This window comes from Mustelus asterias, unplaced genomic scaffold (genome assembly GCF_964213995.1).
Source record: "Mustelus asterias unplaced genomic scaffold, sMusAst1.hap1.1 HAP1_SCAFFOLD_198, whole genome shotgun sequence".
In the NCBI taxonomy this organism is placed as follows: Eukaryota; Metazoa; Chordata; class Chondrichthyes; order Carcharhiniformes; family Triakidae; genus Mustelus; species Mustelus asterias.
This window is the reverse complement of record NW_027590190.1, coordinates 328,254-345,688: the sequence shown is the minus strand read 5'-3', so window position 1 is coordinate 345,688 and position 17,435 is coordinate 328,254. Positions and strand designations below refer to the sequence as shown.

The window sequence follows — 17,435 nt, the reverse complement described above, 5'->3', positions numbered from 1 at the left end:
GTCTCCACTTCCTCCACCCTCATAGGCAGCGAGTTCCAGGTCAGTACCATGCACTGCATCAAAATATTCTTTAATTTCTGTTTGAAAGATATTGTGAATATATTGTCCTGGACAATAAAGAAATTGGAATAACTCACCTTGGGTGTGGGTGAATGGAATATATCAATCTGGTATCCACCTACAGTCTAGAGGAAGTATGGAATGTGTAGCTGGAAATCCCTCCCTAACAGCACTGTGGGTGTACTTATACCTCAGGCATTGTAGCAGTTCAGGAAGGCAGTGTTGGCGCTGATTGTGGCCGAGGCAGCTACATACAGCCACATATTCTGTTATAATTGAAGGACAGCAGATTGAATGTGAGGCATTGTGGGACTGGACTATCTTGACCACATTCCTGTGACTGCTCAGTTTCTGCAATCACGGACCATTAAAGCTGCTTAGCAGGGCCCCGACAGAGGACCTGGTGAGAATATTTACTCAGAATGGGTTAGAATTAAACTTATTCCAGGACCGGCTGGTGTTCAGCGGCTGAGATTCCCGAATCTGTAAAAAGGGGGTCTGACCAATCAACAAACAGTGGTAGGTAGTTGGTTAAGAAGTTAAAAAGCGTTCTCAGGCATTGTTTAAATTATTTTATCCCAAATTTGTGATAAGAACTGTGAGGGACATGTGACCCGATAGTCAGTGAAGTGACGGTATACTCCAAGTAGCACTGGACTGAAAAGCAGACCTCAGAGTAGATTCTAATGGTTATAAACTGACCCAAGCATGGCCAGTGAAAAATCAGAGCTTGAGTGAGGACTGGACAGGTCTCTTACCTGCTGTTTGGAAACTAAGAACAAGAAACTTATCGATAAAATTATTAGAGAATACAGCCAACGTTTCAAGTCTGGAAGACATTTCATAACAGCTCTTATGAAGGGTCATCCATACTTGAAACATTGGCTCCACTCTGTCTCCACAGATGCTGCCAGACCTGCTGAGCTTTTCCAGCATTTTCTGTTGTTGTTTCAGATTCCAGCATCCGCAGTATTTAACTTTTCTGATAAAATGATTAGTTCTGATTGGAATCCCCACGACCCTCCCGCAAAACAGAGGGAGTGGTGGCAAAGGGAGAAAAAGGATAAGGATGATAAAGTCTGGGTTCTGATTCTCTGAGCCCATGTAGAATAAACAAAATGAGTGAATCAGTTTATAAAGAACAGAAGTTGTCCATCCCTAACAAAAACTGATCAAATGAAAATAATTAGGTTCTGGAATATAACAAAAAAATTAAGAGATGAAGTTTACAATCGAGTTTGTTTTGATTTTTATACTTGTGTAAAGTGGTATTATTGAGGGCCAAGTGTTTGCTGCTCACTCCCCATCCCTTTAGGTTCTGTAGAAAAGTTAACCCTTTCAGCAGACAGTTCATTTCTTTTCAAATCATCTGAAAACTCATGTCTATTTTAGTTTATAATTGAAGATTTATGGGAATTGGCTAAGATGGGCTTTCGGCATTTTTAAAGTATAAAAAAGTGGTCTTGAGAAGGCAATTTGGTAGAGAGAGGTGGAGGGAGAGATGTTTACAGAGAGGTGTTGAGAGCTGTTGGTTTTACAAGTTATCCATGTTTTTGGAGCGGTCACTTCATGTCCTGGTCTGAGAGGGATGGAGAGAAGTCTGTTCAATTGTTAATGTTAAACTTTCTCTATTAACTGTTAATCGACACTCCGTTTTTATCTTTCTGACTTGTTACATTTTTAATGATAAATAAACTTTCTGAATTCACCATTTAATGTGTTCTTTCTTGCCATATGGTTAAGTCACTGGAACCTGTTGTGATTTACTATTAGGGAGGTTATTGTAAACAAGAGAACCCCCATAAATCTTAGTTCAAATAAATCAAAGTTCTTACAAATGGAATGTTATCCTTTATTACGAGAGAAAGTGAACCTCGGAGTAAAGATGTTCTGCTTCAGTTATGCAGGGCGTTGCTGAGACTGCATCTTGAACGCTCGGTGCAGCTTTGTCTCCTATTTAAGAAATGATACAAATGCATTGAAAGTGGTTCAGAGGAGGTTTAATAGATTGCTTCCCAATTTTGTCCGATTTTCCTTGTCTTCACCTCTGACAAAGGGTCATCCTGACTCAAAATGTTGCCTCCATTCTCTCTCTACAGATGCTGTCAGACTTGCTGAGATTGTCCAGCATTTTCTGTTTTTGTTTCAGATTCCAACAACAGCAGAATTTTGCCTTTATACTAATTCTTGTTGGATAAGGGCATCAAAAGTATCGGGTATAGCACGAGAACGCAACACAAAAAGATCAGCCATGATGTAAATAAACGGTGGAGGAAACTCAAAGGGCCAAATGGCCGATTTCTGCTCCGATGTCGAATGTTGGTCACAGATTTCTGAGAATTCTGAACCAAGGCTGGAAGATTCGCCTTGCTTGTGTTCGTGGGAAAATGTCCAGGAGAACCATCACTGTGAAGGACAGTTCTGGGATTAAAGGTTGCCAAACTGGAAAAGGAAAACAATGGAAATAAACTGTTGAGGAGTAAAGAATCACTTTGGGCTGGTTTTTGGAGAAAGAGTGTCAACATTCCAAGGCAGGGTAAAATATATCCATTGAGTGGATATTTAATGGTGTTAAGAGTAAAAGGGCAAAGTTTAATTTTACAGTTTAAGGGCGATGTTCCCTATAAAAAAGTGTTTAATCATTGTTGCTTCCAGTTTGTTGGAGTAAACGCCATAAACTTGAAGTTTTGTCATGTCATTCTTTAATTTACTCACTGGGTTTAGAATTTTTAAAAAATTGTTGATCATCAGAGATCCTAACAGTTCATTTAAAGGCACACATTTCGACTTCCCATTTGAGCCTGGGCACCTTTCTGTCTCTATTGCTCGTGTCAATGACAGCCAGGCGATGGAGTTGAGGGCTAATATTAGCTGAGAATAACGGGGCCTGCGCCCCAGTTGGGAAACTGCCATAGGCATCGCACTAATAGAGAGACTAATAAATAAACTTTAAGACATTGATTTTTACAACTTCATGCGGGTGATCAGTCTGTAGAAATGTAACCCTCTCTGGCTCCTTCTTTGACAGGAATTCTTGTGGAATTCAGCCTTGGGAGTCTGGTTCCTTCTCTGACAGTAATTTCCTTGGAACTCAGCCTCGGGAGTTTTCAGTATTTGGCTCGCAAGGAAGACGTTCAGAACCTCTACTTTTATCCACAAAGTGACGATTACTTCACGTCAGAGTTGGGCCTGTTGTATTATGACAATTGGTCAATTTGACCACTAGATTAATTTAACTGGATCCTCAATTACTAACACCACCACCTCTTATTATCTTAGACAGGAATACAATAGAACTGGTTCATACTATCCCTTTATCTGATTCTATACAATCCCTTATTCTCACAGTTTCAAATGTTGAGGCTAATCAGAGCTTGAAGGTCTCTCTCGCCAGGACATTTATCCTCATTGCACATTCTTTACATACACAGCAATTAAACTTTTACAGCAAATAAAACTCAATCTTTTACTATAACGACTGATTCATTGATTAACTATAACTCAATTAAGGCTCATGACTTTCTCATCTGTTCATGACTGGTAGCTAATAAATAGCTACCAGATGGGGCAGATGTTTGAGGGCAAATCAACATCTGGCGTGTGGGAGGCTTTCAAGTGTAAGTTGATAGGGATTCAGGACCAGCACATTCCTGTAAGGGTGAAGGATAAGTATGGCAAGTTTTGGGAACCTTGGATAATGAGAGATATTGTGAGCCTCGTCAAAGAGAAAAACGAAACATTTGTCAAAGCTAGGAGGCTGGGAACACACGAAGCAAGTGTGGAATACAAGGAAAGTAGAAAGAAACTTAAGCAAGGAGTAAGGCGGGCTAAAAGGGGTCACGAAAAAGCATTGGCCAGCAGGATTAAGGAAAATCCCAAGGCTTTTTATACATATATAAAGAGCAAGAGGGTAGCCAGGGAGAGGGTTGGCCCACTCAAGGACAAGGGAGGGAATCTATGCACGGAGCCAGAGGAAATGGGGAGATATTAAATGAGTACTTTGTGTCAGTATTCACCAAAGAGGACTTGGTGGATGATGAGTCTGGGAAAGGATGTGTAGATAGTTTGAGTCATGTTGAGATCAAAAAGGAGGAGGTATTGGGGTTCTTGAGAAACATTAAGGTAGACAAGTCCCCAGGGCCTGATGGGATATACCCCAGAATACTGAGGGAGGCAAGGGAGGAAATTGCTGGGGCCTTGAGAGAAATATTTGTATCCTCACTGGCTACGGGGAGGTCCCAGAGAATTGGAGAATAGCCAATGTTGTTCCTTTGTTTAAGAAGGGTAGCAAGAATAATCCAGGTAATTACAGGCTGGTGAGCCTTACATCAGTGGTAGGGAAATTATTGGAGAGGATTCTTCGAGACAGGATTTATTCCCACTTGGAAATAAGTGGACGTATTAGTGAGAGTCAACATGGTTTTGTGAAGGGGAGGTCATGTCTCACGAACTTGATCGGGTTTTTCGAGGAAGTGACGAAGATGATTGATGAGGGTAGGGCAGTGGATGTTGTCTACATGGACTTCAGTAAGGCCTTTGACAAGGTCCCTCATGGCAGACTGATGCACAAGGTGAAGTTGCATGGGATCAGAGGTGAGCTGGCAAGGTGGATACAAAACTGGCTTGGTCAAAGAAGACAGAGGGTATCAGTGGAAGAATGCATTTCTGAATGGAGGGCTGTGACAAGTGGCATTCCTCAGGGATCAGTGCTGGGATCTTTGCTGTTTGTAATATGCACAAATGATTTGGAGGAAAATGTAACTGGTTTGATTCGTAAGTTTGCGGGCGACACATAGGTTGGAGGATTTGCAGATAGCGATGAGGACCATCAGAGGATACAGTAGGATGTAGATCGGTTGGAGACTTGGGCGGAGAGATGGCAGATGGAGTTTAATCCAGACAAATGTGAGGTAATGCATTTTGGAAGGTGTCATACAGATAGGAAATATACAGTAAATGGCAGAACCCTTATGAGTATTGATAGGCAAAGGGATCTGGGTGTACAGGTACACAGGTCACTGAAGGTGGCAATGCAGGTGGAGAAGGTAGTCAAAAAGGCATACGGCATGATTGCCTTTATCGGCCAGTGCACTGAGTTTAAAAATTGGCAAGTCATGTTGCAGCTTTATAGAACCTTAGTTAGGCCGCACTTGAAATATAGTGTTCAATTCTGGTCGCCACGCTACCAGAAAGAGGTGGAGGCTTTGGAGAGGGTACAGAAAAGATTTACCAGGATGTTGCCTGGTATGGAGGGCATTAGCTATGAGGAGAGGTTGGAGAAACTTGGTTTGTTCTCACTGGAGCGACGGAGATCGAGGGGCGACCTGATAGAAGTCTACAAGATTATGAGAGGCATGGACAGAGTGGATAATCAGAAGCTTTTTCCCAGGGTGGAAGAGTCAATTACTGGGGGACATAGGTTTAAGGTGCGAGGCGCAATGTTTAAAGGAGATGTACAAGGCAGATTTTTTACACAGAGAGTAGTGGGTGCCTGGAACTCGTTGCTGGGGGAGGTAGTGGAAGCGGATACGGTAGTGACTTTTAAGGGGCATCGTGACAAATACATGAATAGGATGGGAATAGACGGATATGGTCCCCGGAAGGGTATGGGGTATTCGTTAAGTCAGGCAGCATGGTCGGTGCAGGCTTGGAGGGCCGAAGGGCCTGTTCCTGTGCTGTAATTTTCTTTGTTCTTTGTCCTAAATACAGTAATATTTAATGAACACATTTGGTTCATAGAATGTGGTTGACTCTCAACTGCCCTCTGAACAAGGGCATCTAGGGATGGGCAATAAATGTTGGCCAGCCAGCGACGCCCATGTCCCACAACTGAATAAGGTTAATACAAGATATACTGGTTCGAAAAGACACTTGCTGCAAGCCAATAGCTTTCCTTCTTACTTGAACTGAGCAATCAACCTTATTCTTGAGCCAGATTTGACAGAATATAATGTCCCCCAACTGATCAAATTCATAGAAGAAATTCTTAGTTCAGACAATTCCTGCCAGCAATGCAGCTTCCACAAGCATGTAGGTGAATCCAACATTAATTTTTAAAATACAACTCCAGTCACATGTTCGAATTTAACATGTCTTCCTTGACCTTGTTGCTGAGAATGTTTGAAGAGGCAGCAGGGGCACAATGGGTCACACGGCCTCCTTTTGTGCTCTCTGCTCCTCGGTTGCATTTGAAGTGGTAAATATCTGGAACTCACTTCCTACGAGCGGCTGAAGCAGAGATAATGGAATGTTTCCAAAAGGAAATTGGATGGGCATTTCTGGGAAATAAATCTACGGGACACGGAGAGAGAACAGGGCAACAGTTTGATCTGAAGAGAGCCAGCATGGACTCAATGGGCTGAATGGCCCCATTCCCAATCCTAATGCCTGTCTGATCTAAAGAGAGAAATTTCAGCTGTTCCAGTCCCTCCAACTCACTGAAGTCCCTCATCCCTGGAGTCATTCTCGTAAATCTCCTCTGCACCCTCTCTAAGAACTTCACATCTTTCCTAAAGTGTGGGGCCCATGTATAGGGTTCCATTCTCGAGGGATAGAATTGAACAGCAGGGAGGTTCTGTTCAACTTGTTTAGAACCAGGGTTAGACTACACTGGGAGCACTGTCAACATTTGTGATCTCCATTTAGAAAAAGGAAATAGAGGCACTGGAGAAGGAGCAACAAAGATTCACAAGAATAATCCCAGAACTGAGAGCATTTAACCCTCAGGAAAGGCTGGGGCTGCTTTTCTCTAGAAAAGAGAAGACTGAAGGGTGACCTGATGGAAGTCTTTAAGATTATGAAGGGGTTCAATAATTCAATAGGGATTTCAGGAGAAACCTCTTTACCAGCGAGTGGTGAGAATGTGGAACTCACCACCACAGCGAGTGGTTGAGGTGAACAGCATGAATACATTGAAGGGGAAGCTAGATACATACATGAGGGAGAGAGGAATAGAAGGATATGCTGATGGGGGGAGATGAAGAGGGGTGGGTGGAGGCTCATGTGGAGCATAAATACTGACACAGACCAATTGAGCCGACTGGCCCGGCCCTGTGCTGTAGACTCAATGGAACAGAGACAAATGTACTTACTGTAGATCTACCTGTAGTGGTAGGAAAAACATTATTTACTCTCCAGGATAAAATAAATGTTCTTCGTCAGTTTGTGTGGGTCATTTCAGTGGAAATGTGCTCTCCCAGGCTCAAAGAGCATCAGCCCACTGGAAGCAAAATTGTGAGACCAGCCAGTCCAGCAGAAAGAAACCCTCCAACCCTCCCACTTCACCAACTGTCAGAGTGAACATGGTTCAGTCCTGGATGTGATTAACAGCAGCAATAACAGCAGAATCCAACCCCTTTCATCACTTGTGAACTCGCTGGTGTCTCAGCAGGAGGGATGAACTGGTGAATTTCTTCCCACACACAGCAGCTGTGATTGGACTGGTGGATCATCAGTTCCTGAGAGCTTTTGAAACCATTCCCACAGTCAGAGCATTTAAAGGGTCTCTCCTGGGTGTGAGGGACATTGTGCCTCAGCAGCTGGGGTATCGAGAGAATCCTTCCGCACACAGAGCAGGTGAATGGTCTCTCCCAGTGTGAACTCGCTGGTGTCTCCTCAGTGTGCATGCCCTTCCAAACCTCTTTGTGCAGTGAGAGCAGCTGAACGGTCTCTCCCCAGTGTGAATGCGCTGGTGATCTATCAGATGCTCAGAAATTTTGAAGCCACTCCCACAGTCAGAGCATTTAAAGGGTCTTTCCTGGGAATGAGTGACTTTGTGTCTCTGCAGGCTGGATAACCGAGTGAATCTGTTCCCACACTCGGAGCAGGTGAACGGTCTCTCCCCGCTGTGAACTTGCTGGTGAGTCAGCAGGGTGGATGACAGAGTGAATCCCTTCCCACACTCGGTGCAGGTAAATGGTCTCTCCTCGGTGTGAAGACGCTGGTGTGTCAGCAGGGTGAATGACTGACTGAATCCCTTCCCACACACAGAGCAGATGAACGGTCTCTCCCTGGTGTGAACTTGCTGGTGTCTCTGCAGTGTGGATGACCTCTTAAATCTCTTTGTGCAGAGAGAGCAGCTGAACGGTCTGTCCTCAGTGTGAATGCGCTGGTGGGACACCAGTTCTCCAGAAATTTTGAATTCACTCCCACAGTCCGAGCATTTAAAGGGCCTCTCACTGGTGTGAGTGACTTTATGACTCAGAAGGTTGGGTAAATTAGTGAATCCCTTCCCACACACAGAGCAGGTGAACGGCCTCTCTCCGGTGTGAACTCGCTGGTGTGTCAGCAGGGTGGATAACTGCGTGAATCCCTTCCCACAGTCAGAGCAAGTGAATGGTCTCTCCCCGGAGTGAACTCGCTGGTGGTTCCGCAGGTTTGATGATGATCTAAATCTCATTGTGCAGTGAGAGCAGCTGAACGGTCTGTCCTCAGTGTGAATGCGCTGGTGGGACATCAGATCCCGAGAACTTTTGAAGCAACTCTCACAGTCAGAGCATTTAAAGGGTCTCTCATTGGTGTGAGTGACTTTGTGCGTCAGCAGGGCGGATGACCGAAAGAATCCCTTCCCACACACAGAGCAGGTGAACGGTCTCTCCCCAGTGTGAATTCGTTGGTGTGCCCGCAGTTCGGAGGACCGAGAGAATCCCTTCCCACACATGGAGCAGCTGAATGGTCTCTCCCCGGTGTGAACCCGCTGATGTCTCCGCAGTGTGGATGACCATTTAAATTTCATTGTGCAGAGAGAGCAGCTGAACAGTCTCTCCTCACTGTGAATGCGCTGGTGGGACACCAGTTCTCCAGAGCTTTTAAATCCGCTCCCACAGTCAGAGCATTTAAAGGGTCTCTCATTGGTGTGAGTGAGATTGTGACTCAGCAGGTGGGAGAACTTAATGTATCCCTTCCCACACACTGAGCAAGTGAAGGGTCTCTCCCGAGTGTGACTGCATTGATGAATTTCCAAATCACAGGGCAACATGAATCCTTGTCCACAATCGTCACACTTCCACAGTTTCTCCATGATGCGGGTGTCCTTGTGACTCTCCAGGTTTGATGATCAGTTGAATCCTTGTCCACACAGAACACGTGTACGATCTCTCTTCACTGTAAACGGTGCAATGTTGTTTCAGCCTGTGTAACTGGTTAAAGCTCTTTCCACTATCAGTGGACTGGAACACTCTCACTCAGGTGTGTTCCAGTCACACTGATGTTTAAAATCTCCTTAAGCAAACAGATCAGACAAACATTGCTTTTCTAGATTCAAAGGTCGATGATATTCAGGTCCCAATAAATCGAATGACTCTGTCAAATCTTGATGTGATGTTTAGTTTGAAATTTCTGTCTATAAATCCTCACCTCCTGATATCTATAAAAGGAATTTACAATAGACATCATTGTCAGTACAGGATAGAAATTCAGAACAGACAATTCTAGTTTCTATGGAACATTCTTTCCTCTCTCATTCTCCAAAAGCTGTCAATCTCCATCCCACACACTCTCCCTCAATTCTCACTCTGCTCTCCTGAGTATACAACCTCCCAAGTCTATTGAAGGTGCTGATTCAGGCTGATTAACGGATCCATGCTGACCACTTTCTGTATTGGACACAGAGATCTGAAAACCTACGTGTAACGACAGGCCTACACGCTAGAAATTAAAATCTGTGCCATATGTGGGACCGGATAACTGGATTGGGAGAAGGAGAAGGATGTGGGGAAGAATTTTATTTTGGTGCAGAAAGGTCATTACCTGGAACCCGCTGCCTCAGAGGGTTGTGGAAGTGCAAATGATCCATGATTAATCTTCAAGCTGACAGCCACGTTAAAGTTTTACATTTAGCCATAAATGAGCAGACTGATGCTGTGTGTAATGCACTGTATTACCTGGTTACAGATACATGAAGAATGTGAGGAGGATTTTTATTTAGGCAGCGAGTGGTGACCTGGAAGTTAAAAATTCAACAAGTCCCCAATTTCCCCCAGAATGCAAAAGAAACGCAAAAGGGGAACAAAGAAAGTGTTTTACTCACAGATGTTGGCCTCTTTTCGGTCAAAAGGAGCTCACGAACTATTTTTCAAATTGACATCGAGCCAGCCAGGAGTTGAACCTGGAATCTTCTGATCCGTAGTCAAACGCGTTATCCATTGCGCCACTGGCCCACACTCTCACAGATTTTGGAGACAGGAGGAAGTTTAAGTCTGTCTGAAGTTCAATCTTCATTCAGAGAAAGAGCAGCAGCAGCTTTGCTGGGCAGGAATGAGCAGCTGAACAAGCTCATTGTCCAACTTCCGCATTCAGACAATGGGGAGCTCTGATTGGCTGGAGGACCTCCCCCGCACATGCGCAGCTTCCCCTCTCCCTTGGACATGCGCAGCCCCGGGCCTTGGGGGAGTGGACAGATTCAATCTTCCTCCTCTCTCCAACAGTGTTGTTGTGTGTGTGTGTTAGCAGCATTGAATTTGCTGCTGCAAATCATCAACATTTCTTTGCATGTGAAAGCACTGGTTGAAAGAACTGAGCAGTTTTCTCTGCCCTGTGCATTGGTGGTTCAGTGGTAGAATTCTTGCCTGTCATGCGGGAGGCCTGGGTTCGATTCCTGGGCAATGCAAAGCCGCTTCTTTTACCTTAAAAGAGGCCAACATCTGTGAGTAAAACACTTTCTTTTCTCCCCCTTTCCATTTCTTTTCTCATTCTGGGGGAAATTGGGAACTTGCAGCAACTGAAGGGAAAGGAAGTGAATCCAGTCCGTACATTCCACACATTGTAGTGTAGTGGTTATCAAGTTCGCCTCACACGCGAAAGGTCCCTGGTTCGAAACCGGGCAGAAACATTTATGGGGCGGCACGGTAGCACAGTGGTTAGCACTGCTGCTTCACAGCTCCAGGGACCTGGGTTCGATTCCCGGGTTGGGTCACTGTCTGTGTGGAGTTTGCACATTCTCCTCGTGTCTGTGTGGGTTTCCTCCAGGTGCTCCGGTTTCCTCCCACAGTCCAAAGATGTGCGGGTTAGGTTGATTGGCCATGCTAAAAAATGCCCCTTAGTGTCCTGAGATGTGTAGGTTAGAGGGATTAACAGGGAAATATGTAGAGATATAGGGGTACGGCCTGGGTGGGATTGTGATCGGTGCAGACTCGATGGGCCAAATGGCCTCTTTCTACACTGTAGGGTTTCTATGTTTGTTAGTCCAGTCAGATAGACATATATCTGTCTGGCAGCCAGCATGGAGATTTCCAGCTCTCTGTGTCCAGGACAGGAAGCAGTGAGCATGGATCTGTCAATCAGCCTCAATCAGCACCTTCAGGAGAATTGGGAGGGTGAATATTAGATACAGCAGAGTGAGAATGGAGGGAGAGTGTTTGGGATGGAGATATACAGCTTTTGGGGAATGAGAGAGGAAGAATGTTCCATAGAAACTAGAATTGTCTGTTCTGAATTTCTATCCTGTGCTGACATTGATGAATTTTTCAAACTCGTTTACAGGATATGAGAAGGTGAGGATTGACAGACCAAAATCTTGAAACAAACATCACATCAGCATCTGACACCCTCACTCAATTCATCAGACCTGAATATTATCAGCCTTTGAATCTGGAAGGAGAAATGTTTCTCTGTTCTGTCTGCGTCAACAGGCCTTTAATATCAATGTGACTGGAAAAGCACCAAGGCACAGATACACCCGAGTGAGAGTGTTCCAGTGCACTGAGTGTGGAAAGAGCTTTAACCAGTTACACAGCCTGAAAATACATTGCAGCATTCACAGCGGGGAGAGACTGTACCCGTGTTCTGTGTGAGATTTAACTGATTGTTTAACCTGGAGAGTCACAAGGATACCCGCACCATGGAGAAACCGTGGAAATGTGGGGACTGTGGGAAGGGATACAGAGCTCCCTGTAAACTGGAAATTCATCGACGCAGTCACACCGGGGAGAGGCCATTCACCTGCTCTGTGTGTGGGCAGAGATTCACTCGGTTATATAATCTGCAGCGTCATCAGCTGGTTCATACTGGAGAAAGAGCGTTCATCTGCTTTGAGTGTGGGAACGGATTCGCTCATTTACCCGATCTGCAGAAACACCAGCGTGTTCACACTGGAGAGAGACCATTCACCTGCTTGCTGTGTGGGAAAGGATTTATGCAGTTATCCAACCTGTCGAAACACAAAGTCACTCACAGCAATGAGAAACCCTTTAAATGCTCTGACTGTGGGCGTGATTTCAAAACCTCTCGGGAACTGATGATTCACCAGCGCATTCACACTGGGGAGAGACCGTTCACCTGCTTGGTGTGTGGGAAAGGATTTACGCAGTTATCCAACCTGTCAAAACACAAAGTCACTCATAGCAATGAGAGACCCTTTAAATGCTCTGACTGTGGGAGTGGTTTCAAAAGCTCTCGGGAACTGATTATCCACCAGCGCATTCACACTGGGGAGAGACCGTTCAGCTGCTCTCACTGTGCAAAGAAATTTAGAACGCCATCCCACCTGCGGATACACCAGCGAGTTCACACTGGGGAAAGACCGTTCACCTGCTCTGTGTGTGGGAAGGGATTCACTCAGTCATCCAGCCTGCAGAACCACAATCTCACTCACACCAATGAGAGACCATTTAAATGTTCTGACTGTGGAAGTGATTTCAAAAGCTCTCGGGAACTGATGATTCACCAGCGCATTCACACTGAGGACAGACCGTTCAGCTGCTCTCACTGCTCAAAGAGATTTAGAACGTCATCCCACCTGCGGATACACCAGCGAGTTCACACTGGGGAGAGACCGTTCACTTGCTGTGTGTGTGGGAAGGGATTCACTCAGTCATCTAGCCTGCGGACACACCAGCAAGTTCACAAGTGATGACGGGTTGGATTCTGCTGTTATTCCTGCCATTAATCACATCCAGGACTGAACCATGTTTATTCTTATAGTTGGTGAAGTGGAAGGGTGGGAGAGATTCTTTCTGCTGGACTGGCCGATCGCACGACTTTGCTTCCAGTGGGCTGATGCTCTTTGAACCTGGGAGAGCACATTTCCACTGAAATGATCCACAAAAGCTGATGAAGGACATTTATTTTATCCTGGATAGTAAATAGTGTTTTTCCCCCCACTACAGGTAGATCTGAAATAAATACAGAAAGGACTGGAAAAACGCAGCAGGTCTGGCAGCATCTGTGGAGAGAGAAACAGAGTTAATGTTTCACACTACTGGATTGGGAATCAATCTAGTAAATCTCCTCTGAACTGCTTCCATGGTATTTATAAAATGGGGCAGCACGGCAGCACAGTGGTTAGCACTGCTGCATCATAACACCAGGGACCCAGGTTCAATTCCAGCCTGGGTCACTGTCTGTGTGGAGTTTGCACGTTCTCCCCATGTCTGTGTGGGTTTCATCCGGGTGCTCCGGTTTCCTCCCACAGTCCAAAGATGTGCGGGTTAGGTGGATTGGCCATGCTAAATTGACCCTTGTGTCAGGGGGATTAGCAGGGTAAATGTGTGGGGTTATGGGAATAGGGCCTGGGTGGGATGCTGTTTGGTACAGACTCAATGGGCAGAACGGCCTCTGTCTGTACTGCAGGGATCCTACGATCCTTTGTTTAATTGGAGACAAAACTGCACCCGGTGTTCAAGATGCAGTCTCAGCAACGCCCTGTATAACTGAAGCAGAACATCTTTACTTCAATGTTCAATTTCTCTCGTAATAAAGGATAGCATTCCATTTGTGAGAATGGTGATTTATTTGAACAAAGACTTATGAGGTTCTCTTGTTTACAATAACTCCATAACTGTAAATCACACCAGGTTCCAGTGACTTAACCATGTGGCTCGAAAGAATACTTTAAATGGTGAATTCAGGAAGTTTATTAACCATTAAAAATGTAACAAGTCAGAAAGATAAAAAAGGAAAGTATCGATTAACAGTAAAAGGAGAAAGCTCAGCTTTAACAATTGAATGTATGAACTTATGAAATGTTATGGGGAGAAGCAGGAACTAGGGATGAGGAGCATATCAGCCATGATCGAATGATTCGATGGGCCGAATGGCCTAATTCTGCTCCAAGATCTTATGAACAGATTTCTCTCTATCCTTTTCAGACCAGGACATGAAGTGATGGCTCCGAAAACATGGATAACTTGTAAAATCAACAGCTCCCAACACCTCTCTGTAGGGCACAGTGGTTTGCACTGCTGCCTCACAGCGCCAGGGACCTGGGTTCGACTCCCGGCTTGGGTCACAGTATGCACATTCTCCCCGTGTCTGCGTGGGTTTCCTTCGGGTGCTCCGGTTTCCTCCCACAGTCCGAAAGACATGCTGGTTTTCAGAGTAACTTCAATGCAGTGTTAATGTAAGCCGACTTGTGACACTAATAAATGAAGTTCCTGGGAAAATCCCCCAGTCACCGCACTCTGGCATCTGTTCGGGTACACTGAGGGAGAATTTAGCATGGTCAATGCACCTAACCAGCACATCTTTCGGACTGTGGGAGGAAACCAGAGCACCCGGAAGAAAACCAGGCAGACACGGGAACAACGTGCAAACTCCACAGAGTCACCCAAGCCGGGAATCAAACCCAGGTCCCTGGCGCTGTGAGGCAGCAGAACTAACCAGTGTGCCACCAGGCCATCCTAACAAGTCTTGTTATCTGTTTTTTCTATTCTGTTGGCTTCAGAAGGGAACATTTTATAATTCTCACAGCATTTTAACCATTCTTTATATCTTTATAATTCTAAACGTTATAAACTTTTGTGTTCAAATTTACATTTCCAGCCTAACATCTGTATTAATGAATCATTTATTCTTTAATTGTCTCTCAATTCAGGCTGTCCATTTAACTAATCTCCTGCTTTACAATTGTGGGAACTTCAGTCACAAATAAGGTAGTCAAATGCATTGTTAAAAGCAGGATGTTCTTTATATAAATAAATAACAAAGTTTAAAAATCATTGGCAAACAAAAGGAAACAGGAGCATTGGAACCAGCCTGGACTTGCAGACTGAAACCCCGCCCAAAGCCTGCACGTGCTCAGAAGGGAGAGAGGTTGTGAAGAACACTCTGTAACACTTCTCCTCCCCTTAAATTTCAATCCCCCATCAGGACAGAAATACAACAAAGTAATGTCTTTAACAATACGGAAGTCTGTCAGGAGCTTTGTGGTTGCATTGCGACCTGTACAATACCACTGGTAAATCTTGTAATGGTGTTTCTGGAATGGGAGGTGAAGAGGTAGTTTGAGAATCTGTACATGAACATTCCTCTTCCACTCCCACAGCAGAGTCAACTGGCAAAGCTGGAACCATTTCCCGGTGAACATCCACAGCAGCATGACCCTCTGCCATGTTCTCAGTAATGGTTGCTGACTCTGAAACTGTTCCTGACTCGGGGTCACACCGCAAGCGAATATGGTCTTGGTGTCTGCGAACAACTCTTCCGTTTTACAGTCTCACCACCCAAGATACTGGACCACTTTGGTTTAAAATTATTCCCGGTAACCACCTTTGGTTACTCCCAAAGTTTCTGATGTAAACCTGATCACTCGGTTTGAACTGCCTCTCTTTGGCGTGGCAGTCGTGTCCCTCCTTCTGCTTCTCTTGTCTCCTGCTCACTTTTGCTCTGAGATCTGGATGAAGCAGATCCAGATGAGACTTCAACCTTCGACCAAAAAATTCCACAGGAGAGTCCGGTTGTGGATTGTGGTGTGATGCGAAACTGGAACAAAAATCTTGAGAGCTTGTTCCTAAAGTATCGCCTGCCATTCTTTTCAATCCCTCCTTCAGACTTTGAACAGCTCTTTCTGCGAGACCATTTGTACAGTAAGAAGTTTAACAACACCAGGTTAAAGTCCAACAGGTTCATTTGTTAGCAAATGCCACGAGCTAACAAATGCATTTGCTAACAAATAAACCTATTGGACTTTAACCTGTTGTTGTTAAACTTCTGACTGTGTTTACCCCAGTCCAACGCCAGCATCTCCACATCATGAAGACCATTTGTAGCCAGATGAAACGGTGCAGTACGCACATGACGTAGACCATTCCTTTACAGGAATTCCTGAAACACCTCACTTATAAAGAGAGTGTCGTTATCTGAAACAAGCCAATCTGGTAACCCAGGGCAAGTGAAAATTTGACAGAGCTTCTCTGTTGTCACAGGAGCTGGAATATTACTCATGATCTGTGCTTCCAACCATTTTGAATGCACATTTACAATGACCAAACACATGTGATTCATGAAAGGCCCCCCAAAGGCCACATTTATTCTGGACCACGGCCTATCAGGCCACTCCCAAGGATGAAGTGGTAATGTACCCAGTGTGTTGTGCCTGATTCAATCGACAAACAGTTTATTGAGTTACGCCAGCGGGGAGAAGCCACAGGGGCTGACCATGTGTAACTCCACCCAACAAAGAATATCATCAATTCTTATCCAGTTACTCAGCCCATCCCGGCTGGACACGATCCAATCAGAATGGTGATAGATTACATACATTATAGGTTCAATAAAATTAGTATCTGGGCATTATGGGGCTTTGTGATCATCTCATGGACAGGTGCCCTCATCATGATGCTTTCCAAACCCCCCCTTCGGGGGGGTCTTTCTTGGGTTTTCTTTGTACATAGACTCCCTTAGTTAGAAATGGGGTGGATTAAAAGTTCTCAAATGGACGTCAGCACCCTTCCTTTGTTTTAATCGAATGACCACATGGTCTGGGAACATTTCTATTTAATGCTCTCTCTTTTTAAACTCTTTTCTTCAGTATCCAATTCCAGAATTTTCCTTTTCTTTGTGTTACTTGCGTCAGGAATAAATCTTTGGACCTGACAGGAAGTTTAACCCAAGATCAATCCAACACAGGATTGGTCTGAATCATTTCACATGTGTCAAATTTTAAATAACCATTACAAATTAAAACTCTCATTCTCACATGGGTGAATTGTATCCGGATTAAAATTCCCACATGTTTAGTAAACTATCCTGGAATCCTGTCTCTGGTCAGTACATATGGCTCCAGGTTCATAACTTCTGAACAAAAAAAGTTTTATTAATCACACTTCCTTTTTTAAAAATCTGTTTGATTTAAATCACAGACAAAAAACCTCAAAGCTTGAAGCGTTCAACCCACAAATATCATCCACACACAAACAGAGAAACTTAGCATGTGATTTACAACAACAATAACCAAAATGAATTCCTTAAGCGTTCTTGTGATCCTGTTTTTAAACTTCCAAAAATGCCTTTAAAGACTCAAGATAAGGTTAATTCTCCAGAAAGATAAACCTAAACAAATGTAGCCCAAAACAATGATAAAACATATCTACAAACATCCACATAAAACAAACAAAACACACAGATTCTCACAGCTCGTAAATTTCAAACAATGAATCCTC

At 44.4% G+C, this 17,435-nt stretch overlaps 1 protein-coding gene and 2 non-coding genes across 3 annotated transcripts; 2 read left to right on the top strand and 1 right to left on the bottom strand.

The window, feature by feature from the left end:
* Positions 1–10,144: 10,144 nt before the first annotated feature.
* Positions 10,145–10,217, bottom strand: trnar-acg (transfer RNA arginine (anticodon ACG)). Its single transcript has one exon. It is a non-coding gene; the product is annotated as a tRNA-Arg (tRNA).
* Positions 10,218–10,452: 235 nt separating this feature from the next.
* LOC144485535 (uncharacterized) lies at positions 10,453–13,771 on the top strand. Its single transcript, XM_078203671.1, has 2 exons — positions 10,453–10,702; positions 11,539–13,771. Exon 2 carries the CDS (start codon positions 11,897–11,899, stop codon positions 12,905–12,907), a length of 1,011 nt encoding a protein of 336 aa, XP_078059797.1. The 5' UTR covers positions 10,453–10,702; positions 11,539–11,896; the 3' UTR covers positions 12,908–13,771.
* trnad-guc (transfer RNA aspartic acid (anticodon GUC)) lies at positions 10,596–10,666 on the top strand. Its single transcript has one exon. It is a non-coding gene; the product is annotated as a tRNA-Asp (tRNA).
* Positions 13,772–17,435: the final 3,664 nt, after the last annotated feature.